This window comes from Rana temporaria, chromosome 7, assembly GCF_905171775.1.
Source record: "Rana temporaria chromosome 7, aRanTem1.1, whole genome shotgun sequence".
Taxonomy (NCBI): domain Eukaryota; kingdom Metazoa; phylum Chordata; class Amphibia; order Anura; family Ranidae; genus Rana; species Rana temporaria.
In genome coordinates, this window is record NC_053495.1 from 15,069,660 (window position 1) to 15,095,375 (window position 25,716).

The 25,716-nt window shown below is 45.5% G+C and overlaps 1 protein-coding gene across 2 annotated transcripts in view; it reads left to right on the plus strand.

Annotated features, from left to right (window-relative positions):
* The window catches only part of COPG1 (COPI coat complex subunit gamma 1), a 37,794-nt gene that overhangs the window by 4,320 nt on the left and 7,758 nt on the right, over positions 1-25,716 (plus strand). For both annotated transcript variants that reach the window (XM_040358954.1, XM_040358953.1), the window contains exons 2-19: positions 1,324-1,376; positions 3,509-3,589; positions 3,694-3,765; positions 4,742-4,821; positions 8,393-8,468; positions 8,561-8,653; positions 9,996-10,082; positions 10,170-10,327; positions 10,408-10,541; positions 12,372-12,439; positions 13,563-13,751; positions 16,214-16,309; positions 17,529-17,772; positions 17,858-17,933; positions 18,935-19,038; positions 19,134-19,259; positions 21,200-21,268; positions 24,135-24,277. In XM_040358954.1, coding sequence (XP_040214888.1) covers positions 1,324-1,376; positions 3,509-3,589; positions 3,694-3,765; positions 4,742-4,821; positions 8,393-8,468; positions 8,561-8,653; positions 9,996-10,082; positions 10,170-10,327; positions 10,408-10,541; positions 12,372-12,439; positions 13,563-13,751; positions 16,214-16,309; positions 17,529-17,772; positions 17,858-17,933; positions 18,935-19,038; positions 19,134-19,259; positions 21,200-21,268; positions 24,135-24,277 — 1,949 coding nt within the window. The remainder of the gene's footprint in view (positions 1-1,323; positions 1,377-3,508; positions 3,590-3,693; positions 3,766-4,741; positions 4,822-8,392; positions 8,469-8,560; positions 8,654-9,995; positions 10,083-10,169; positions 10,328-10,407; positions 10,542-12,371; positions 12,440-13,562; positions 13,752-16,213; positions 16,310-17,528; positions 17,773-17,857; positions 17,934-18,934; positions 19,039-19,133; positions 19,260-21,199; positions 21,269-24,134; positions 24,278-25,716) is intronic.

The window sequence follows — 25,716 nt, forward strand, 5'->3', positions numbered from 1 at the left end:
AGCGCGTCTACAGCTGACAAACAGCTGTTCCCGCTCGGAGTTTTCCGTCGGCTCGGAACCATATCGATGGTAGGAACCAGCTCGTTAGAACACCGGCAGCGGGTTGGTACTTTGATCACCCCGATGACGGAGGACATCCATATGACGTCCACCCGCATCGACGAGAGGCCGGCCCCAGGGTCATTTTGCTATAGGCTGGGAAGCAAGGGGTTAAAGCTGAATTTAAAGGGGTTGTAAAGGTCCATGTTTTTTCACCTTAATGCCTTCTATCCCCCCTCCCCCTCTTCTCCATGGAGTCTCTGCTTTGATTGGATAGATTGATAGCAGCGCAGCCATTGGCTCCCACTGCTGTCAATCAAATCCAGTGACGTGGCCGCCGTGGGGGGTGAGACCGAGTCATACATTCTGTGTCTATGGACGCCGAGTGTATGACACGGGAGCGCGCCCGCAAGGTAACCCCCTCGGGAGAGAGCTTCCCAGAGGGGGTTGGCTATTGCGGGGAGGAGCCGGGACAGCCGCCGTGGGACCCCAGAAGAGGAGGATCAGGGCCAAAACGAACTGCCCAGTGGAGGTAAGTAGGACATGTTGGTTAATTTTTTGTATCCTTTTTTTTTTTAAATAACATTTAAAAAAACCATGAACACTTTTTGAAATAAAACCTTTGCATTACATGACTTGTTTTAGAGCCAGTGATGTCATTACTGGGTCTCGTGCTTTTCTATGCAATGCAGACGAAACATGACTGGTGGGTGGGAGGGGCCTGCATGGGGCTGTACATTTCTTCCTGAAGAGATCATAGCACCCCGACCTCATCCCTGATACAAGCAGTGGGCTGGCTCTTGGGAGGAGCTATAGAAATGCCTTGATGGGTGGATGTCAACATTTGAAAGATTGCCCCCCCCCTCCCCTCCTCCTGTCTATGTGAATGTTTAGAATCGATCACTGGTTATAATCATATCCCTTTCCCCGCTCTATTCAAAACAATACATTCCACTCCAGATGTTTCGGAACTACATTTCCCATGATGCTCAACTACACTGCAGAGTGCAGGAGCATCATGGGAAATGTAGTTCCAAGACACCTGGTTCCAAGGTTCGCCATCACTGCCCTAGGATGTTAGGACTACAGAGCACCTCTTCGTCTCCTCATCTTTATAACATGGGGGGAGGGGTCTGAAGGGCATTTTCAGCTTGTTATATTTTTCTGGACTTGTGGCCTACAAGATATAAGGAGATGTCTGTGTATTGGAGAGATGTACTGAATATGTTTGTTTGTTCTCTTGCCCTGACATGCACTTTGAATAGTTTTCCTTTGTGATTTCAGGTGGTGGCTCCAATCCTTTCCAGCACCTTGAAAAGAGCGCGGTCCTCCAGGAGGTGAGCTTCACATGCACAGGAAGTCTGCCAATAGACAAGACGATCGTTTTCTCTAAAGCAAGCCATCGATGATGCAATTTCCTTTCCTGCAACCACAGGTTGCAGGAAAGAAAAAAAGCATTAGATTCCCCCATCAACACAGACAGATGGGAAAAATCCCTCCAGCAGTGCTATTGTGTCCTGCTGGTGGGGAGCCTTCCCTGCAGAACACAATAAACTGCTAGGAGATATAACGCCCGGCAGTAATCGCATTCAAAAAAATCAGATGGATTGACTTCAATACAACCAGCCTGCATATAGATCAGGGATAGGCAATTAGCGGACCTCCAGCTGTTGCAAAACTACAAGTCCCATCATGCCTCTGCCTCTGGGTGTCCTGCTTGTGGCTGTCAGAGTGTTGCTATGCCTCATGGGAATTGTAGTTCTGCAACAGCTGGAGGTCCGCTAATTGCATATCCCTGATATAGATGGATCAAATCTGAGCCAGTCCCATCTGCGGCCATCTTAACACAAAAGAGATCTGCATGATTGTAAAATATTTCCAGCAGAATTTAAAGAGGAACTGCAGTCTGCTCACATAATTTGTCATAAAATAAAAACATCTTTGCCATTCTGAAGCTTCCCTATACAGTGGAACCTGGGATTATGAGGATAATCCGTTCCAGGAGAATGCTCGTAATCCAAAATGCTCGCATAGCAAAGCGAGTTTCCCCATTGAAGTCAATGGAAACTAAAATAATTCATTCCGCATTGACTTCAATGGCATGCAATACCGCATGCGGCCAGAGGCGGGGGGGAGCCTCGGAAACGCTCAAAGGCCAGAGGACACTTTGGCTGACCTCGGGCCTCTTCTTGCATTTCCGATCAGCGGCTTTCGGCTGTCCTCGGGCGCTTTCTTGCATTTCCGAACGGCGCCGATCAGCTGTGATCGCCGACGTTCGGCTCTGCTCGGCTCCGGTGCCCCCACCTCAGGCCAAATGAGGTACTGCACGCCCCATTAGCTTAAATTCTGCTCGTTTTGCGAGACAACACTCGCAAACCGAGACAGAATTCTTTAAAGTTGCTCGTCTTTCAAAAAGCTCGTAAACTGACGTTGAATGAATGAGTGACTTGTATAGCGCTACACATGCGAACTGAATCGCCTCTAGGCGCTTTTTGCAGCCAGTGTCTTCCTGGCTGGTGCGGTCCTTTCCCCCCTGTAGGATCTTGACATGCTTGGGACACACATATATACATATATACATATATACTGGGCCAATTTGGCCAGGATCCAATTAAAGCGGAGTTCCAGCCACAATTTCATATTTAAATATAAATACCCCTGTAATACACAAGCTTAATGTATTCTAGTAAAGTTAGTCTGAAAACTAAGGTCCGTTTTGTTAGGTTGTTACAGCATTTAGACACTTTATAAAATAGAAATTGACTGGGGCCATCTTAAGTGTGGGCATCATGAAGCCAGACTGTATGACTTCCTGGATTTCAGCCTTGCAAATCTTGCACATGCTCCGTGCTGCACAAGCAGTGTCAGATCAGGTTTCAGCACCTGTGCTGTCCAAGTCACATGATTCTTTGAGACTGGGGAATGCACAGACTCCTGGAAAGTTACACCCACTACATTCCCAGGAGTCTGTGCGGTGTAGGTTAGGAAAGCTTAAGCACCTAGGTGCAGGAAGAGGGAAGATTAACTATTCTGCCTAGCAACAACACTTCGAAGGCATCTAAAAAAAAAAAAAAAAAAATTCCTAAAGGACTAATGACATTTTTTTAAAACTACTGATGTAATGTTATATTTATGGGTGGAACTCCACTTTAACCTACCAGCATGTCTTTGGAGTGTGGGAGGAAACCGGAATACCCGGAGGAAACCCACGCAGACACAGGGAGAACATGCAAACTCCAAGCAGATGGTGTCGTGGTCGGGATTCGAACCAGTGACCCTTTTGCTGCTAGGTGAAAGTGCTAACCACTACACCACTGTGCTGCCCATGAGGTACCACTGTATATTATAAAATCTCTGCAGTGCGTGGTCAGCAAGTGGTGATCCCTTGATATTTATTATCTGCGTTCTGACCGGTGTGGGGGGTTTGTAGTCTCCTTCTCACGCCTGTTGCACTTTGTTCGTTTCTTAGGCTCGTCTGTTTAACGAGACTCCAATCAACCCCCGAAAATGTGCTCATATCCTGACCAAGATACTCTACCTGATCAACCAGGTAAGACCAACCTCATCATTTTTCTGTCCAATTAGGTTTGGAGAAAGCTGGGATTAGGGATCCAGATTTTACATTTTTTTTTTTTTTTTATCTTTCCTCTGTAGGGTGAGCACATGGGTGCTACAGAAGCAACAGAAGCCTTCTTCGCTATGACCAAGCTGTTCCAGTCCAATGACGTAAGTGTCGTCCCCTACAGTAGGCACCTTCTTGGGTGATTCCAAATAAATTGCTTTTTGGCTGGTCTATTTAACCATATCAGCCCCGGACCATTTGGCTGGTCAAAGACCAGGCCACTTTTTTGCGATTCAGCACTGCACTGCGTCGATTTTACTGACAATTGCGCGGTCGTGCGACGTGACTCCCAAACACAATTGACGTCCTTTTTTTTTTCACACAAATAGAGCTTTCTATTGGTGGCTCCTCCTTCAGCCAGTGCCCCCAATAGCAAGCTGTTTTCTCTGGGGACACTGGTGCATGCTCACTCCCAACCCCTGCTCTATGCATCCATAAAAACAGAGCTGTGGCTCAGACCCGCCACAACTCTTTCCTCATTGGCTCCCTGGCAGTAATTGACAGTAGCTGGAGCCAATAATGAATAAGAGACCTGGGACAAGCTCAGCTCTCGTGCACTTTGCTGGATCAAGAGGAAGCTTAGGTGAGTATTAGGGTTTTTTTTTACCTTAATGCACAGGTGTCAAACACAAGGCCCGCGGGCCGAATCTGGCCCTCCAGGCCATTTCATGTGGCCCTGCAGCTGCATGAGAGCTCCGTCCTCCTCCAGACCCTTACTTTCTGCTTTCAAGCAATGCATCCAGCTTCTTCCCAACATAAGGAAAGGGGGTGCACTGTGATGTAAGGGAGAGTGGGGAACTCAACGTCTGATGGTGGGGTGGCTCTTGACATCTAATGTAAGGGGAGGGGATGCGCTGGACATCTAATCTTACACATACAACCGGCCCTTTTGAGGGAAATCATAATGCTGATGCGTCCCACAATGAAATTGAGTTTGACAGCCCTGCCTTAATGCGTAGAATGCATGAAGGAAAAACCTGAGCCTTAAAGGTCTGGGATAAGGTTCTAGTTTATGAAAAGTGAAGGGTGCCTTGATGATTTGTTTATTAATTAATCTCCATGTCTTGTGTTTTTCTTCAGCCCACACTGCGCAGGATGTGCTACCTCACCATAAAGGAGATGGCCACCATTTCTGAGGACGTTATCATTGTCACCAGCAGGTGAGTCCCCTGTTCAGTGTTTTAGTACAGGATCACTTTAGGGCTTATATTAACCACTTCCTGCCGGCCGTACGACTTTGTATGGCCGCAGTGTGGATGCCAATTGCTGGGAGGCCGTCTATATACGGCCTCTAGCCACTGGGGGACGCACGTGCCCGCCGCATCACTGAGATGCCGATGCGCGTGCATGGCGGCCTCGATGTCCGCCAGGCACCCGCGATTGGCAGTTACACAGACAAGGACGTGGATTTGTGTGTGTAAACACAGAGATCCACGTCCTGTCAGGGAGAGAGGAGACCGATGCTGTGTCCCTTGTACATAGGGACACCGATCGGTCACCTCCCCCAGTCAGTCCCCTCCCCCTACAGTTAGAACATTCACTAGGCTACACATTTAACCCCTTCCTCGCCCCCTAGAGTTAACCCCTTCCCTGCCAGTCACATTTATACAGTAATTAGTGCATATTTATAGCTCTGATCGCTATGTGAATGGTGCCAAAAGAGTCAGACGTGTCCGCCATAATGTCGCAGTCCCAATAAAAATCGCAGATCGCCGCCATTACTAGTAAAAAAAAAAAAAAAATGATGTCCTCTATTTTGTAGGCTATATAACTTTTGCGCAAACCAGTCGCTTATTGCGTTTTTTTTTTTTTTTACCAAAAATATGTCGAAGAATACGAATCGACCTAGACTGAGATTTTTTTTTTTTTTTTTAAATTGGATATTTTATTATAGCAACAAGTAAAAAATATTGTGTTTTTTTTTTTTTTTTTTTTTTTTTTTTCAAAATTGACGCTCTATTTTTGTTTATAACGCAAAAAATAAAAACCACAGAGGTGATCAAATACCACTAAAAGAAAGTTCTATTTGTGGGGAAAAAAGGACGTAAATTTTGTTTGGGAGCCACGTCGCAGGACCACACAATTGTCAATTAAAGCGACGCAGTGCCGAAAGCTGAAATTTCGCCTGGGCAGGAGGGGGGTATATGTGCCCAGTAAGCAAGTGCAGAGATTATCTGTCAGATTAGCAAAGCGGAGAATAACTGAGTAGTACAGTGCAGCTACCTATCCCAGCATGTCCAACTAAATCATTTAACCATTTTACCTCCGGAAGATTTTACCCCCTTTATGACTAGGCAATTTTTTTGCTAATCTGCACTATGCTACTTTTGCTCAGTCATGAAAAACTGTACACAAAATGTATATCTTTTTTTATATATATACTTTTTTTGCTATAAAACATCCAATAAAAAAAAAAAAAAAATCGAATTTCTTAAAAAATTTGGGCCAAAACATATTCTGCTACATGTTTTTGATAAACAAACAAAAAAAAACAACCAATAAGTGTATATTGATTGGCTTGTGTGAAAGTTATCGCACCTACAAGCTATAATCTATATACACTGGAACCTCAGATTACGAGCATAATCCGTTCCAGGGGAATGCTTGTAATCCAAAATACTCGCATTGAAGTCAATGGAAACGAACATAATTTGCTCCGCATTGACTTCAGAGGGATGCAATACTGCATGCGGCCAGAGGTGGAGGGCGCCGGAGAGCCTCGGAAACGTCTGAAAAGGCCCAAGGACACTTCGGCTGACCTCGGAAAGACTTCCTACCCTAGATTTGCCAAGATCAGCTGTGCTGTCCTCTGGTCTTTCCGGCGACACGTTCGGCTCGGCTCCGGCACCCCCCAATTCAGGCCAAAAGCGGTACTGCACACCGCTTTGGCCTGAATCGTGCTCGTTTTGCGAGACAACACTCGCAAACCGAGTCACGAAATACAGTGCTTGTTTTGTGAAACGCTCGTTAACCGTGTTACTCGCAATCCGAGGATGTCTGTGGATATTACAGTGGGGGGGAGATGTCTGTGGAGATGTCTGTGGATATTACAGTGGGGGGGGGGGGGGGAGATGTCTGTGGATATTACAGTGGGGGGGAGATGTCTGTGGAGATGTCTGTGGATATTACAGTGGGGGGGGGGGGAGATGTCTGTGGATATTACAGTGGGGAGATGTCTGTGGATATTACAGTGGGGGGGGGGGAGATGTCTGTGGATATTACAGTGGGGGGGGGAGATGTCTGTGGATATTACAGTGGGGGGGGGGGATGTCTGTGGATATTACAGTGGGGGGGGGAGATGTCTGTGGATATTACAGTGGGGGGGGGAGATGTCTGTGGATATTACAGTGGGGGGGGGGGAGATGTCTGTGGATATTACAGTGGGGGGGGGGGGAGATGTCTGTGGATATTACAGTGGGGGGGAGATGTCTGTGGATATTACAGTGGGGGGGAGATGTCTGTGGATATTACAGTGGGGGAGATGTCTGTGGATATTACAGTGGGGGGGAGATGTCTGTGGATATTACAGTGGGGGGGAGATGTCTGTGGATATTACAGTGGGGGGGAGATGTCTGTGGATATTACAGTGGGGGGGAGATGTCTGTGGATATTACAGTGGGGGGGAGATGTCTGTGGATATTACAGTGGGGGGGGGGAGATGTCTGTGGCTATTACAGTGGGGGGGGGGAGATGTCTGTGGCTATTACAGTGGGGGGGGGGGAGATGTCTGTGGCTATTACAGTGGGGGGGGGAGATGTCTGTGGCTATTACAGTGGGGGGGGGGAGATGTCTGTGGCTATTACAGTGGGGGGGGGAGATGTCTGTGGCTATTACAGTGGGGGGGGGGAGATGTCTGTGGCTATTACAGTGGGGGGGGGGGAGATGTCTGTGGCTATTACAGTGGGGGGGGGGGGAGATGTCTGTGGCTATTACAGTGGGGGGGGGGAGATGTCTGTGGCTATTACAGTGGGGGGGGGGGAGATGTCTGTGGATATTACAGTGGGGGGGGGGAGATGTCTGTGGATATTACAGTGGGGGGGGAGATGTCTGTGGATATTACAGTGGGGGGGGGAGATGTCTGTGGATATTACAGTGGGGGGGGGAGATGTCTGTGGATATTACAGGGGGGGAGATGTCTGTGGATATTACAGTGGGGGGGAGATGTCTGTGGATATTACAGTGGGGGGGGGGAGATGTCTGTGGATATTACAGTGGGGGGGGAGATGACTGTGGATATTACAGTGGGGGGGGGAGATGTCTGTGGATATTACAGTGGGGGGGGGGAGATGTCTGTGGATATTACAGTGGGGGGGGGGGAGATGTCTGTGGATATTACAGTGGGGGGGGGAGATGTCTGTGGATATTACAGTGGGGGGGGGGAGATGTCTGTGGATATTACAGTGGGGGGGGGGGAGATGTTGTACATTATAATACACATATTGTACATTATAAACTACTGTAATATAGAGGATTATTGGATTTTACAAGCATTTTTAACTAGGGCTTATTTTCGGGGTAGGGCTTATATTGCAGCCTTCCTGGAAAATAGCACTAGGTCTTATTTTCAGGGTAGGTCTTATTTTTGGGGAAACAGGGTAGTGGTGATCTGAAAAATGTATGTGCATTATAATTAATCAATTAGTCGATAAAAAAAAACAAAAAATCAGTAACAGTGTTCGGTGGATAAATATCTGAAAATATAAGTGATTTTTTTTTTTTTTTCCTTCACAGTTTAACCAAAGACATGACGGGAAAAGAAGACAGTTACAGAGGTCCGGCCGTAAGAGCGCTGTGTAAGATCACAGATGTACGTTGTTTGATTTTTCCAGCTTTATTGTCCTTTCAGATGAACAATCGGAATTGGTGATGTGTTCTAATGTAATGTGTGTGTTTGTATAGAGCACCATGCTGCAGGCCATCGAGCGCTACATGAAACAGGCCATTGTGGACAAGGTGCCCAGCGTATCCAGCTCTGCCCTGGTCTCCTCTCTGGTAAGTGTCTCTGTACTCCTCCTCGTCTCTTTTATTATGTGGTGGAAATGCAATATTTCAGTTCAGAATTTGAAGCATGAATAGAGGTCAGATAAAGCGGAACTTCAGCCTTCCCTTCCATCTTCTACAGTTGTAATATCCTATACTAAAATGACTTACTCTGATTTGACTTCACACTGTGAGCTTCTCACTATGTGCATTAGAGCATAGGATGCATTAAGGTGAAAAAACACAAACCTTTACAACCCCTCTAAGTTATCGGGTGATTAGTAGGCGATTTGGGAGAGGGCCTAGACCAGTGGTTCTCAAGTTGTGGGGACCCCCAATGGTAAAATTCTTTTCCTATCGTGGGTTGTCAGCACCCAAGGCAAGACAAGTAATTTGCGCCCCTAACCCACGGACATTTAGCGCTCCCTGAGTGCTTTCCACTCGTACAATAATAAAACCCCTTAGGGTACATTTTAGGATGTACCTCTTTCTTTGTTCAACTTTCTTTCCCTTTCATCTCTCTCTATCCTAATTCCTTGTCCCCCCCCCCCCCATCCCTCCCTCTAACTGTCTTTCTTGCTCTCTCTTTTTTTCCTTTCTCTCCCTTTTTTCTTTGTTCCTCCCCCTCTTATCTCCCTTTCTGGGAGAGCAGTGTGGGCTTCAGGAAAAGCCCAGGATTTGGTGACTCCTGGCAAATCATCATTTGACCCCTGAGGGGGTCCCGACACCCCAGGTTGAGAACCACTGGCCTAGACGATGTCAACGGATCTTGCATTCTACTGCAAGGCTCGCCTTAAAGCGGAGGTTCACCCTAAAACTTCTATATACCATTAAATCCAGCATACTTCCAACATGTACAGTATGCTGGTATTTTGTACATACAGCTCTACACGGCTCCTAGTCTGTGCGCAGGCGCCGTATAGCGCAGAGTCCCAGTCTGGCTTTTTTCGGAACGCATGACGCGCCTTATCCGCACGTAAATCATCTACGCCTCTTCATAGGAACGCCTATTCCCCGCGGGAGTGAGAAAAGAAAAAGAACTATAAAACGGTATGTACAGCGAAAAAAAAAATACCAGCATACTGTACATGTCGGAAGTATGCTGGATTTAATGGTATATAGATGTTTTTTAGGATGAACCTCCGCTTTAAATAATTCGGGAAGAAGCACGTTATGCAAAATGACCAATCACAATTTTGTGGTTTTATTTTGGCATTGCACTGGAGAAAAGTCATGATTGATGACGGGTATCCTCGTCGGACATGAGGCTCAAATGTGGAAGGGGGGGGGGGGGGTTCTATTACATGGTAAAATCTAATATATAGTATATTTCTCATTCTCCTCTGTCCTGTAGCACCTGTTGAAGACCAGTTTTGATGTCGTAAAGCGCTGGGTTAATGAGGCCCAAGAAGCTGCATCCAGTGATAACATCATGGTGCAGGTGAGTGATGCCTGTGACATTTTTAGCTTTCCTTTCCAGCTTGTTTCTCGTGCAAAATAATGACATTTACTTTTTTTCTTCCTTCAGTATCACGCTCTTGGATTGCTGTACCACGTACGTAAAAACGACCGCCTGTCTGTCAACAAGATGCTGAGTAAGTTCATGCGTCACGGGCTGAAGTCGCCTTTCGCTTACTGCATGATGATCCGGGTGGCCAGCAAGCTGTTAGAAGAGGAGGATGGAAAGTAAGAGGCTCGGCCATGCTTGGCTCAGACATTATTTGGGAAAGATCTGTGAGTGAGTTGGTATCTTTTCTCTCTTTCAGCCGGGAAAGTCCTTTGTTTGATTTCATCGAGAGCTGCCTGAGAAACAAACATGAAATGGTCGTTTATGAAGCTGCCTCCGCCATCGTCAACCTTCCCTCCTGCACCGCTAAGGAGCTGGCACCCGCCGTGTCCGGTTAGTGACCTCTGTTGGCAGGTTCTAGGTTTTTTATTAAAATTGCAAACCTAATATGGATAATATGTTGGGTTAGTGTTTATACCAAAAGCTTTGCAGCACTGGAGACCTGAGTTTAGTTTCCCCCAGTGTTACCGCCTGCAGGAAGTTTTGAAATTCTTGAACTGGTGCTGGGTGGGTTCACTTTCAGGTTTAAAACCCAACTCTAGACACTTTTTTATTTTTATTATTATTTTTTTTCCAAATAGCATGGGAAAGGTTTAGAAACCGTCAGGTCTTTATCACTGTCTGAGATTCAATTGGTGACATTTTCCTCTCTTTGTGTGTCTCTATGGCAAAAAAAAAAAAAAAACAAGGCTCACAGACCCCAAGGTACACATGGCAATAAACCTCAACCAAACTGCTACCCTTTACCTTTTACCCTTAAAAGATGAACCTTTGGGGTTGATTTACTAAAGGCAAATCCACTTTGCACTACAAGTGCACTTGGAAGTGCAATCGCTGTAAATCTGAGGGGGACATGCAAGGAAAATAAAAAAAAGCATTTTTGCTTGTATATGATTGGATGATAAAATCAGCAGAGCTTCCCCTGATTTCAGATCTTTCCCTCAGATTTACAGCGACTGCACTTCCAAGTGCACTTTTAGTGCAAAGTGGATTTGCCTTTAGTAAAGCAACCCCTTTGTGTGATATATAGAGAGAGGGCCAGATTCAGAGAGAACTTACGCCGCGTAAGTTCTAGGATGCGCCGTCGTATCTATGCGCCGTATTCTTAAAACCAGATACGCCTGAATTTTGGCTCCATCCGACCGACGTAAGTCTCCTACGCCGTCGTATCTTGGGTGCATATTTACGCTGGCCGCTAGGGGCGCTTCCATTGATTTACGCGTCGAATATGTAAATGACCTAGATACGCCGATTCACGAACGTACTTGCGCCCGTCGCAGTAAGCTACGCTGTTTACGTAAGGCGTACGTCCGGCGTAAGTTTACCCCTCATAAAGCAGGGGTAAGTCATGTTAAGGTATGGACGCGGGAATAGCCGTTGAATTTTACGTAAGTCGTACGTGAATGGGGCTGGGTGTAGGTTACGTTCACGTTGAAAGCATTGAGCCGACGTATCTTAGGGAGTATTATCGATGCGATTCTGAGCATGCGTGCGCATGCGCCGTTCGTTCGGGAATTCATTTACACGGGGTCACGGCTAATTTTAATACAACACGCCCACTACCTTCCTAATTTGAATTAGGCGGGCTTACGCCGGCCCATTTACGCTACGCCGACGTAACTTAGGGAGCAAGTGCTTTGTGAATACTGCTCTTGCCTCTCAGAGTTACGTCGGCGTAGCGCATATGAGATGTGCTACGCCCGCACAAAAATACGCCGCTGTCTCTGAATCTGGGTCATAGATTTTATATATATATTAGAGAGAGAGATATATAATAAATAAATATATATATATATTTATTACATTGCTTTATTTTATATATATATATATATATATATATATATATATTTTAGTAATGTAATTGTATAATACACTTTTACATATTGTAATTGTATAATACAATGTAATTGTAATACAATCACATTTACAAAAAAAAAAAAAGAGGATTTAAATAATGCCAACAGTTTGCACAGCGCTTTACAACATGAGGACAGACAGTACAGTTACAATACCGAAAGAATCGGAGGGCCCTGGTATCTGAGTAAATGGTTTGGCGGTTGCCATTTTATCAGCTAGGGTTGTTATTGGAATATTTCATTACCGATGTTGCTCGTTGTATCATTTCATCTATTTCTCTGCTTACCTTATTTTTTTCTTTGTTAGTATTACAGCTCTTCTGCAGTTCCCCCAAAGCTGCCCTTCGCTATGCCGCTGTCAGGACCCTTAACAAGGTAATCTGCTCCAGTTTGGAAAATGTTAGCTAATGGAGAGGATGCCGCTAGGGCTTATCCATGAAACGTCTGTCTGCCTACCGCATAACAACCAATCAGATTTCAGAGATTGTTAAGCTGTTGAGTGTTGGATAATGTTTCCAAAGATCAGATTTGTTGCAATATTATCTTATTTTCAGTAAAAATATGTGGGGCTGGATCAGGATAAAGAGATCTGTCGTCATCTTTTTAGCCTAGGTTCACACTGGTGTGTGGGAAATGCTGCATGTGATTCGCACCGCATTCCTGTGCACATCACATGCAATGTCTGATTTGAGCCTTACATTTTGTATGGCTCACATTGCATTGCATGCGCACCAAAATGATGCAGGGCCCTTTTTTTTTTTTTTTTACACATGAATCGCATCACACGGGTGTTCACACCCATAAGATGCGATTCTGGCAATCGCACTGTGTTTTGCAATCTGTTTTGGGGTGTCGTTAATCTAACATTGACACACAGCAAATTGCAGGGATGCCGTGCGATTGCCAAGCAGTGCGATGCAGGGAAACGCAGCGATGCTTGTGCATTTCCCACATTGCTTCAGTGTAAACCAGGGCTGAATATTTGTTTAAAGAGGAACTGCAGTCTGCTCACATAATTTGTAATAAACACATCCTTGCCATTCTGAAGCTTCTCTCCAACCACTTTGCATATTATTTTATATATACTGTGATTCTGTACTTGCCAAATATGCTGCAGAAATCTCCCTCCACTGAGGCTGCAGCCATTTGAACTGTGGGCAGCTGAAGCTGCTGTCTGTTCACTTCCTGGATTTACACACACCTCCAGCTCTGCAGCTCTCATTGGCCCTCTTATGACTCACCCCCCCCCTCCCCTCCCTTCCTGGCAAACTCTCGCGAGATTGAGCAGGAGAACGGTACATGATGACCAGAAAAGAAACAGGAAGTGGGCTGTATAAGATATTTACTGGCAGAAAAAAAATCCAAAGTTAAAACAGGGGCAGAAGATTTAATAGATGGAAAGTTAATAAAAAAAAAAAAGACAGAAGGTCCGCTTTAACCTCCTTGAAGACCGTACGTCCATTGTATCCTAATATTTCTGTTCTGTCATATGCGGTAGGTGGCCATGAAACATCCATCAGCTGTAACGGCCTGCAACCTGGACCTGGAAAATCTGGTAACGGATTCGAACCGCAGTATCGCTACCTTGGCCATTACCACGCTGCTGAAGACAGGAAGTGAGAGCAGTATTGACCGGCTCATGAAACAGATCTCATCCTTCATGTCAGAAATCTCAGACGAGTTCAAGGTTTGGAGTTTTTTTTTATGGAATCCGTATTGTTTAGGCTTTGATTTCAGTATTTACCGCAATTACCTGTTGCTTAAAGGCGGTCTTCGCTTGGAGGGTCTGCCCAAGGGAGGTGATGAACCTAATGAGGGCATTAACCACGACAGCAGCCTGGCTTTATTCTAGCACAGTGTTATGCAAATTACATTTTTGGGAAAACTTTGGACACTTCTTATACACACCAAGGGGTTAAAGCTGCGCCAAAACTTTTTAGAGTCCACTGAGACTAAAAGTTCTTAATCATGTATATACAGTCCTAGGGGTACACTTTCACTGTAGATCTTGTACGATGTGCTCATAACCACCACAGTGACTTTCATAAATAATGCACACTCTCGGTGAAGACCCGCCACTCTCGGTGAAGACCCGCCACCAGATATCAAAGCCGCTTACCAGACGGGGCAAGCTCAGTTTGCAGTCGGCTATAGCCCAGCCGCAGCCTTTAACGTTGTAATGAACCCACAGGTTACAGATTACTGGAACTGTCTTCCTTTACGTCCACAAGCTCCACCAAATGGTCATGTGTAAACAGAGAGGATGTAACATAGCGTAACTCCGCATAACATATTTTATTTAAAAAAAGTAAGTTGTACTTACAAAAACACAGTTAAAATCAGTCATGTAAAAAATTGCCGGCCGGCAAGTGACCGGAGCCCTTCCTCCTCGGCGTGGTGACGTCACTACACGTCCTCCCGGATGCGTTTCGTCATCAGACAGACGTTTTCAATGTCTTATACACACGTTGGATGCAGGAACATAATTTCTCCAGCCAGAAACTTCCCTGTAATGTGACCAAAAATCCAATTATAGGTCAGACTGATCTGATAAGTAAAAGTTAAAGCGGGGGTTCACCCTGTTATAAAAAAAAACATTTTTTTTTTTTTTTTTTTTTATACCATTACATTCGGCATCGTAGCGCGAGCTACGGTATGCCGGTCTTACATTTTTTATCCCCGTACTCACTGTGCTATGGCTCATTGAAGATTCCGGGGAATGGGCGTTCCTATGGTGAGAGAAGGTGATTGACGGCCGGCCCTGGCACGTCACGCTTCTCCGGAAATAGCCGAAATAGGCTTGGCTCTTCACGGCGCCTGCGCATAGCCTGTGCGCAGGCGCCGTGAAGAGCCGAGACCTACTCCGGCTGTCTTCGGGGAGCGTGACGTGCCAGAGCCGGCCGTCAATCATCCTCCCTCTCCATAGGCACGCCCATTCCCCGCGGGAGTCGGATTCTTCAATGATCGATAGCACAGTGAGTACGGGGATTAAAAATTTAAGACCGGCATACCGTAGCTCGCGCTACGATGCCGAATGTAATGGTCTAATGATGTGAAGGAGGGTGAACCACCGCTTTAAGAAATTGCATGAAATATAGATTGGTAGTACAGTGAAATTTATACCAATGTTTAAAAAAAATTGCCTGCAGATGGCGCTCTTGTGTGAGTACTGTCCTTGATGGAGATTATATATATATATATATATATATATATATATATATATATATATATTATATATATAAAACTCAACGTGTGTGTGTGTGTGTATGTATGTATGTATGTATGTATGTATGTATGTTCCAGCATCACGTCCAAACGGCTAAAGATATTAACATGAAACTTGGCACACATGTTACTTATATGTCAGCAACAAACATAGGATAGGTGGTTTAACCATTACCCACCCCCATTTGCCATGGTCGGGGTTTTCCTTTAAAGTCCCATTCAACTCTATGGGAAATACATGTTACTTCATAACTTCCAAACGGCTGTAGATATTTTGATAACACTTGGTCACATGTTACTTATATGTCCACTTAAACTATAGGATAGTTAATTTATCCCTTAACTACCCCCATTTGTGAGGGTCGGGGTTTTTGTTTAAAGTCCCATGCAAATCAATGGGAAATGTATGTTCCCACATAACTTCTGTACGCCTGGAGATATTTCAATAATACCTGCTACACATATTACTTATATGCCAAATAAAAATATATGAAAGTTAAATTAACCCTTACCTACACCCTTATATAAAAGATGGGTATATTTATATTACTATGATTTTCCTCCCGAAAAGGTTAAGATAGGAAGACCGGGCAACGCCGGGTATTCAGCTAATATATATATATATATATATAACTTTTTTATTTTAAGGGGCGGGCCGTAGTTTGAGGACCCCCTGCTTTTAGAGTAATACTTGAATGACGGCTCTGAGTCTGCTAAGGCTGCAGACATCACATTTAAGATGATGGTGCCCAGCAGCAGTCTCGGACCTTTTAGCTGTATACACAACTGCGGCTTTTACAGGTACAGAACATGCATTAAATGCATATATAACTTCTAGTAACAGCGTCTCCTTTTTAAAGTACTTTCACAAATCGAATGTTTGATGTATTGGTGAGTTCATTTGTGGACGTTTCTTTCTTCCAGGTGGTTGTTGTACAGGCGATCAGCGCTCTGTGTCACAAGTATCCTCGCAAACATGCCGTCATGATGAACTTCTTGTTCACTATGCTTCGTGAAGAGGTAAGTTTATTGAAACTTGATAATCAGCAGGTCATAAATTGCACAATTGTGTCCCCATAGTGAGCAGTGATGTATCTATACAAAACGCTTAAAAAAAAAAAAGTACTGCTCAGATACCCCAGTATGTTCCTCTGGCTGGTTCAGTAACGGCTACCAGGTGTTGGTTTTAGCTTGTAAGGCTCATAGCTCAGTAGTCAGTCCACAGCAAAATTGCGCATCCCCGCGCTCTAATGTACTCCACGATCACAAGTCTGTCAAATGGCTTCAGCCTAGTCTCCACTCATGGAAAACACCCCCTAATGCGTTTCAACCTGTTGAGGACTTAATTGTAGTGGCCTTTATGAATAAGGTGCCAGGGTGAAATGCGTTAAGGGTGTTCATCCAAGAGAGCCATTGGGTACACTTGTGATCGTGAAGTACATTAACAGAGTGTGGGGATGACCAATTTTGTTATGGACTCAAAATGTTTTCAAACCGCACGTACAGACAGAAAGTAATGGGATATAGGCTCCTTTCATGAGGATGAGTGCTACAGAATCTGAAGGAATTATTGGGTTTCTGCCATTGTTTATTTCCACTATACATCTTCTAGTTATGCTTTTATCCAATTGCATAATATTTTAAGTAGTGATGCATCGATTATATTGGCTGCCGAAAATAGGGTTATCTGCGTTTTTGTCGGCAATGCATAAAAAAGTGAGAATAATGGCATGCTGCGTCCCCTGCAAAATTGCGTCCCCTCCTGGACGTCCGGTGCAAAATTGCGTCCCCTCCTGGACGTCCGGTGCAAAATTGCGTCCCCTCCTGGACGTCCGGTGCAAAATTGCGTCCCCTCCTGGACGTCTGGTGCAAAATTGCGTCCCCCCTGGACGTCAATGCAAAAACACCAGCCATATTAATACAATTTTTTATTTATTTTTTCTGAACTGTCCATTTCGGTTTTCAGCCAAGTGCATGCTGAATTTTCAGTTTCTGCACCGGAATTTTAATTTCTGTGCACCACTAATTTTAAGGGGTTTTCCCACTTTTTTTTTTTTTTCTTTTGGTTTTTATTGGTGTGTGTGTGTGTGCGCGCAGGGTAGATAGGTAGGTAGATGTTTTATTTTTTCTGTCCTACTGACCACCCAGGAAGTAAGGGTTCAGACAGTAATCCGTATAGTTATGTTGCCTAAAGGAATGCCCTTCTATTCTTGTAATGATATATTCAATGTATTAACAGGGTGGGTTTGAATACAAGCGGGCCATAGTAGATTGTATCATCAGCATCATTGAGGAGAATCCAGAGAGCAAGGAGACAGGGCTGTCGCACCTCTGTGAGTTCATAGAGGATTGCGAGTTCACTGTCCTGGCCACCCGCATCCTTCACCTGCTGGGACAGGAGGGACCAAGGACCGCCAACCCGTCTAAGTACATCCGATTTATCTACAATCGGGTCATCCTGGAGAATGAGGAGGTTCGAGCAGGTGGGGCTGTAACTCGTATTCTTTCTGCTAATCGGTCTGATTTGTACTCTGGAATTGTTATTCACATTCTGATTATATCCAATAGGCGCTGTCAGTGCTCTAGCCAAATTCGGCGCCCAAAACGAAGATGTGCTGCCCAGCATCTTGGTACTATTAAGAAGGTAGGTGAACAGATTTTCCTGAAAAATTGAGCCATCCTGCTTAATGGCTGACAGAGGCGGCTCTAGGCTTTGTAAGGCCTTAGGCAAAACTTAACATGGGGACCCACTCATACCAGTGATGGCCCCCAGATCCCGCACTTTAATAACTAAGGGGCGGGGGTCACCCGGTGATGTCACCTAGTGAACACGCCCCCTTGTGAGGTCATTGACTGAGGGCATGCTGGGTCATTGATGCCACAAGGGGTGGTGTCACCGATATTCACTGCTGGTTGTTAGGGATGCTGGCAGCCCCGTTCCTGAGTCGGGGCTCTTAACGCTGCCTGAGCACAGCAGCGTTAAAGTCCCCTGGCCCGTCAAAACTGGGGTAATGCATTGGGTAAGTTAGGCGGCCGCGAGGCCCCTGTGAGTGTGAGGCCTTAGGCGACCGCCTAATTAAAGAGCCGCCTCTGGCTGACTCCATTGAGGTTGGTTAACAGGCATTCCTGCTATTGGGACTGAAGAGGATAGAAAGTACACTATACTGCCCAAAGTGTAATGCCTGATGAGCACACCTTGATCAATAAACCCAATTTAAGTGATTGTTGTCAGAGGAGGAGGTGCTAGCATGGTCTGCCTTACTTTACTAAGGTACGCAGTGCTCTTCATGAAGGGGGGGCGGGTTAAACCTATTGGAGATCAAGCGATTAAAGTGGTTCTTCACCCTAGAAAAAGTATTTTGTAGCTGCTGACTTTTAATAATATAACAGTTGCCTGTCCTGAGATGCAGCGTGGTCCTCACCTGAGACTTTTCAGGTCCAGGCACCGGCATATTTATTTTGAAAAGTCGGCTTCCCGCTGCCCATGCATGAGCTGCACTGCACTTTATGAATGGTCCAGCAGCTTTCTGGGAACTGCGACGCGTCCCAGAAGGCTGCGGGAGAAGGAGGAGAGCTCAAACCTTCCGCTCGGATCGTCGTGGGTGAATTTCCACTTTAATTAGAAGTCTCTTTGCCCTTGTACAGGTGTATGATGGATGATGACAATGAAGTGAGGGACCGAGCAACATTCTATCTAAACATCCTGGAACAAAAACAGAAAGCCCTCAACTCTTCCTATATCCTAAATGGTATGTATGTAAATGAGCGCGATAGATTTCCTAATCTGTCTGTCATAGAGATCCAATTAAACAAAACGGCGTCATAACCTGAGCTTTATTTTCAGGGTTAACAGTGTCCATCCCTGGGCTGGAACGGGCATTGCAGCAGTACACCCTGGAGCCTTCAGAGAAGCCATTTGACCTCAAGTCTGTGCCACTGGCCACAGCACCAATGTCAGAGCAGCGAACAGGTACAGTGTCCATATACATGTATAAAATGTTTTCTAGTATTAAAGCGGAGTTCCACCTGGTTCTGTGTTTTATTAAGTCAGCATCTACAAAAAGGGTAGCTGCTGACTTTAATTAAACACACACTCGCCTGTCCAGCGATGCAGGCACCCGCAGCCTCGCTTCTCTCCCCTGACTATCGGTGGCACCGGCATTACTACTGTGGGCACTTAAATGTGACAGCTTGCGGCTTCACGTGCGAGTCGAGAATGGCCGTGCAATCTTCTGGGACCAGTGACGTGTCCCAGAAGATTGCAGGGAGGGAGGGGCCGCCTAGGGTGAGAGGAGGAGTCGCTTAGGCAGCCCGGAGCTGGGTACCTGTCAATTCCAGGTACCCACTCAATACCAGCCCCCCCCCCAAACAAATGACATGTTAGGGAAGGGGTGCCCAACCTTTTGAAGAGCAAGGGCCACTTAAGTGAATTGGTAACCAGTCGCGGGCCACAATGAGCAGAGCGGGTGGATGGCAGTCCACTCGGCTCTATAAAGTCCACTCTACTCTCAGCACACCAAACTCACAGGTAATAGAAGTCTATGGCTCAGTGCAGGTAACCCTCAGTTGCACTTCTCTGCCCCTGTGGATCAGTTTGAAAGCAGCCCAGTAACCACTGCAGAACAGATATGTCCATATATACACTGTGATTTTAGTAATAAACTTACCTTTAATAACAGCATTCTATTGTATTTTATTCCATCCGAAAGCAGGAGGTCGCGGGCCACATTAGAGGGCTCCGCGGGCCACATGTGGCCCCTGGGCCACTGGTTGGGCACCCCTGTGTTAGGGGGTAAGAAGTACCTAAAGACATGCCAATTCTTCCGGGCCTGAAGTGGTTAATAATTTATGCTACCAAAATGTTTGATCCTCCAGCATTGTTCCTGTTTTTGCTTGCTGGAGGCTGCCATTTTGCTGAAGCCCAGACCACCATCAGTAAATAATAAACCGGAACTAAACCCATCAATTTAACGGTTTCAAAAAATCGTTGCATTCCTGGCATGCTGGGATTGCCAACTGTCACATTTGCTTGTGTCTTCAACCAAATTTTTCACCCCCATCAAATGGCTGGTGAAGGATGTGTCCCGAAAGCCGCAGATTGCAGACCCGTTAGCGGTGAAGTGAATGGCAGTCTCAGCCTGGACTCCCATCAGGCCATGGTCCCAATGCATTTTGCTCTGCCCCTCGGAGCTTAAAACGGGGGTTCACCCTAAAAACTATTTTCTAACATTACATCCAGGATACTAACAACATTAGGTCTTTTTTCTTTTATGGCCGTACATACCGTTATATTGTCATTTTCTCCCCGGCTTCCGGGTTCTGATTGCTGCGGGACTGGGCGTTCCTATCCCTGGGTTAGATGATTGACGTCTGGTGAAACCGTTCCCATGTCGCACAAGGCGCGTCACCAGATTTCCGTAAATAGCCGAGCTGCGAGACGGCGCTATACGGCGCCTGCGCAGTCGGCTCTACATGGCGGGCGCAGGCGCTGTGTAGCGCCGACTCGCAGCTTGGCTATTTACGGAAATCTGGTGACGCGCCTTGTGCGACATGGGAACTGTTTCACCAGACGTCAATCATCTAACCCAGGGATAGGAACGCCCAGTCCCGCAGTAATCCGAACCCGGAAGCCGGGGAGAAAATCACATTATAACGGTATGTACGGCAATAAAAAAAGACCTGCATACTGTAAATGTCGTTAGTATCCTGGATGTAATGTTAGAAAATAGTTTTTAGGGTGAACCCCTGCTTTAATCATGGGGATCCCATGTGCAGAGCAGGGTGAGAAAGGGTATTACTAGATTTTAAACAGTATAGACACTTATTTTTACTGTTTTACATATACCTGCAATCTGAATGTCTATCCCTAATGTCTATCCCTAAATAAAGTGCATCTTTAATTTCTACTAGAAAATGTGCCTACTGCAACGGTAAAACAGCCAGAGAAAGTGGTGTCAGCAAGACAAGAGATATTCCAAGGTGAGTAGATGGAACGAATGTACAAGTTAACCTAAAAGGGAAGTATGGGAATAGGGTTTTTTTTTTTTAATCCTACTTACCTAGGTGGATGCAGCATCGGTCCCCCGCTGGCTCTAACACTGAGAACCGAGCGATCGAACACCGCAGATCGCACGGTTCTCACAGCGCCCCGAGCAGAGAGCTTGTGACTGTCGGCTCTGCCCACGCTCATTGAAACGCTGGGCTGCGGAGGGGGCGGGAACCATCTCAGGCTCTGTGGCTCGCTGAAAGGCTGAGCCGGATGCCAGTCCAGGCATGTGGGCGGATCCTGACTATATGGTCCTGATCTTTTCTGAGCCTTGAACTGGAACCTGTTTTGTGACGTCAGCCGACAGCGGGCCTCAAGTACAGAATGAACTGCACTGCTGTGATCTACAGAAGTACAGCCAAACAAGGTTTGGGAAAAAAGATGGTGTGAACAGACCCACAAGTCACACACAATTGTGCAAACAAAACACAGAAGTGTATCTAGATGCTTCCACTTTCTGCTGATCCTAATGGCCATATAGCTATGGGTGTGAGGCTCCTTTAATTTAACCACTTGGTTACTGGCCCATAGTCAAAAGACGTCCTGTTTTTAAATATGAATATCTCGGTAACGGCAGCAGCTGCTGCCACAACTGAGGTATCCATCTTTAGTGCCGACGGTCCTGTACACGATAACGGCGGTCTCCACGGCGGATTCGCCGCGAGATCGCCGTTATCGGTGGCGGGAGAGGGGCCCCCCCCCTCCCGCCGCTGTCCCGCGCCCTCCGCCGCTTACCGGAGCCGACGGTAGCGGAGGAGGGGATCGCGACCATCCGGCAGCTGAGCGGGGACGAGACTGAAGGAAAGATCTCCTTCGCCCGTCCCCATAGCTCTGCTGGGCGGAAGTGACGTCAAAACGTCAGTCCCGCCCAGCCTCTTAAAGAGACATATTTTTTTTTTTTTTTTTTTTGTCATTTGAAAAAATGACATTTCCAAAATTTTTTTTTTTTTTTTTTTTGCATTTAAGCCCAAATATGAGATCTGAGGTCTTTTTGACCCCAGATCTCATATTTAAGATGACCTGTCATGCTTTTTTCTATTACAAGGGATGTTTACATTCCTTGTAATAGGAATAAAAGTGATCATTTTTTTATTTTTTTTTTATTTCAGTGTTAAAAATTGTAAAATAACTAAAAATAAATGCGAAAAGCAAAAAAATATTTTTTTTAAAGCGCCCCGTCGAGCTCGCGCGTAGAAGCGAACGTATACGCGAGTAGCGCCGACATATGAAAACGGTATTCAAACCACACAAGTGAGGTATAGCCGCGATCGTTAGAGCGAGAGCAATAATTTTAGCCTTAGGCCTACTCTGTAACTAAAAAAATGCAACTTGTAGAATTTTTTAAACGTCGCCTATCAAGATTTTTAAGGGTAAAAGTTTGACGCCATGCCACGAGCGGGCGCAATTTTTAAGCGTGACATGTTGGGTATCATTTTACTCGGCGTAACATTATCTTTCACAATATATAAAAAAATTGGGCCAAATTTATTGTTGTGTTATTTTTTAATTTAAAAAAGTGAATTTTTTCCAAAAAAAGTGCGCTTGTAAGACCGCTGCGCAAATACGGTGTGACAAAAAGTATTGCAATGACTGCCATTTTATTCTCTAGGGTGTTAGAAAAAAAATATATATATAATGTTTGGGGGTTTTAAGTAATATTCTAGCAAAAAAAACAGTTTTAGTCTCGTAAACACTGAATCTGAAAAACAGGCTCGGTAACAAAGTGGTTAAACACTTAACCCCTGGACCATATTGCTGCCCAAAGACCAGAGCACTTTTTGCGATTCGGCACTGCGTCGCTTTAACTGACAATTGCGCGGTCGTGCGACGTGGCTCCCAAACAAAATTGGCGTCCTTTTTTCCCCACAAATAGAGCTTTCTTTTGGTGGTATTTGATCACCTCTGCGGTTTTTAGTTTTTGCGCTATAGACAAAAATAGAGCGACAATTTTGAAAAAAAATAATATTTTTTACTTTTTGCTATAATAAATTTCCCCTAAAAATATATAAAAAAAAAATAAAAAATTTCCTCAGTTTAGGCCGATACGTATTCCTCTACATATTTTTCGTAAAAAAAAAATCGCAATAAGCGTTTATTCATTGGTTTGCGCAAATGTTTATTAGCGTTTACAAAATAGGGGGTATTTTTATGGCATTTTTATTAATATTTTTTTTTTACTAGTAATGGCGGTGATCAGCGTTTTTTTTTTCGGTACTGCGACATTATGGTGGACACTTTTGACAAATTTTTGGGACATTGGCATTTTTATAGCGATCAGTGCTATACAAATGCTTTGGATTACTATAAAAATGCCACTGGCAGTGAAAGGGTTAACACTAGGGGCCGGGGAAGGGGTTAAGTATGTTCCCTGGGTGTGTTCTAACTGTAGGGGTGGTGGCCTCACTAGGGCAAATGACTGATCTTCTGTTCATACATTGTATGAACAGAAGATCAGCATCCCCCCCCCCCCCCCCCTGACAGGACCGGGAGCTGTGTGTTTACACATACAGCTCCCGGTCCCCGCTCTGTAACGAGCAATCGCGGGTGCCCGGCGGCGATTGGGCACGGGAGCCGGGGGCGAGAGCCGACGTAGAGCTACGGGCTCTCGCGCAGGGGAGCCGACTTGCCGCCGTAATATGACGGTGGGCAGTCGGCAAGCAGTTAACAATATTCTTCTGGGGGCTGAAAACACATTCAAAGCTAACAGAGATGAAACTTTTAACTGACTAGTATATACAGCAATGCACTGAATGTGCTAAGCAAAGGGTTTGATATTTAAATCCGTTATTTTTGTTCCAGAGCAACTTGCAGCTGTGCCGGAATTTAAAAGCCTTGGACCGTTGTTTAAGTCTTCTGCAGAACCCGTCGCCCTCACGGAATCTGAGACGGAATATGTGGTTCGCTGTACAAAACACACTTTCGCTAATCACTTAGTTTTCCAGGTGAGAATAAATTGGCGGATGAAGTTGTGGAACGCCCGGTCTGATAACTTACTCATGCTGTAATGTTTGAGCAAAGGTTTGTGGAGGACCCTCCAAAGGATTGAGTTCAGATGTTTCCAGTGAAAGATACTGTTAAAGGGGTTGTAAATCTACGTGTTTTTTCACCTTAATGCATCCTTTTCATTAAACGGAGGTACGCCAAATTATTATTATTTTTTTTTTAAAGTCAACAGCTACAAATACTGCAGCTGCTGACTTTTAAAATTAGGAAACGTACCTGTCCTGGGCGCCCGCGATGTCGCTCGGCTCTCGGGTGCTGCCGCCGCGATCTTCGGCAAGGGAATCAGGAAATGCGGCTTCACTTCCTGGTTCCTTACTGCGCATGCGCAACTCGCGCTGCCCTATCCCACTGGCCCCTGCTGTTTTCTGGGACCTGTGTGTCTCCCAAAAGACAGCGGGTTGGACGGAGATGGCGCCGGAAGTGGCGTAGATACCCGCGGGTGGCTCGTGTATCTATGCTCGGAAGTGGGAGCAAGATACCTGTATTAGACGGGTATCTGCTCCCCCCTGAAAGGTGTCAAATGTGACACAAGAGGGTTCCGAAAAGCGGAAGTAAAATTTTTGGGTTGAACTCTGCTTTAAAGTGGTTGTAAACCCACTTTTTCACTTTTACCTACAGGTAAGCCTATAACAAGGCTTACCTGTAGGTAAGGATAATGGGCCAAATCTTCAAAAAAGCTGCCTAACTTAACTTTCAGCAGTTAAGTTACACAGGCGTTAAATTTCTACCTAAGTGCCCGATCCACAAAGCACTTACCTAGAAATTTCACGCCGTGTAACCTAAGTGCCTCCGTCGCAAGGCGGTCGTCTGCTCGAGGGGGCGATTCCTATTCAAATGAGGCGCGCTCCCGCGCCGGACGTTCGGCGCATGCGTGTGACGTCATTTTTTCCGACGTGCATCGCGCGAACGTACTTTACGCCGGGCTGGAAAAAAAAAATCGAAATTTTAAAAAAAAACGCGGCGATCGAAAAAAAGGTTTGTTTTTACAAGGTCTAAACAGTTTAGGCCTTGTAAAAGCATCCCTAATTTTACGTATGCAAAACTTAACTTACGCAGAAAACACAAAGCTAAAAAGCTTTGTGGATCTGCTTAAGTACTCATTTGCATACGCAAAGCGGCATTTCGACTCGAAATGCCCCCAGCGGCGGATGCGGTACTGCATCCTAAGATCCGACAGTGTAAGTCTATTACAGATGTCGGATCTTCTGACTATCTTTGGAAAACTGCTTCTGAGGATCGTTTCCAAAGATAGCCACAGGGATACGCAGGCTGAACAGCAGTTCCGCCTGCGTATCTCCTTTGAAGATTTGGCCCTATATCTCCTAAACCTGTACGGTTTAGGAGATATTTCCCTCGCAATGCGGGCGGCGCATGCGCA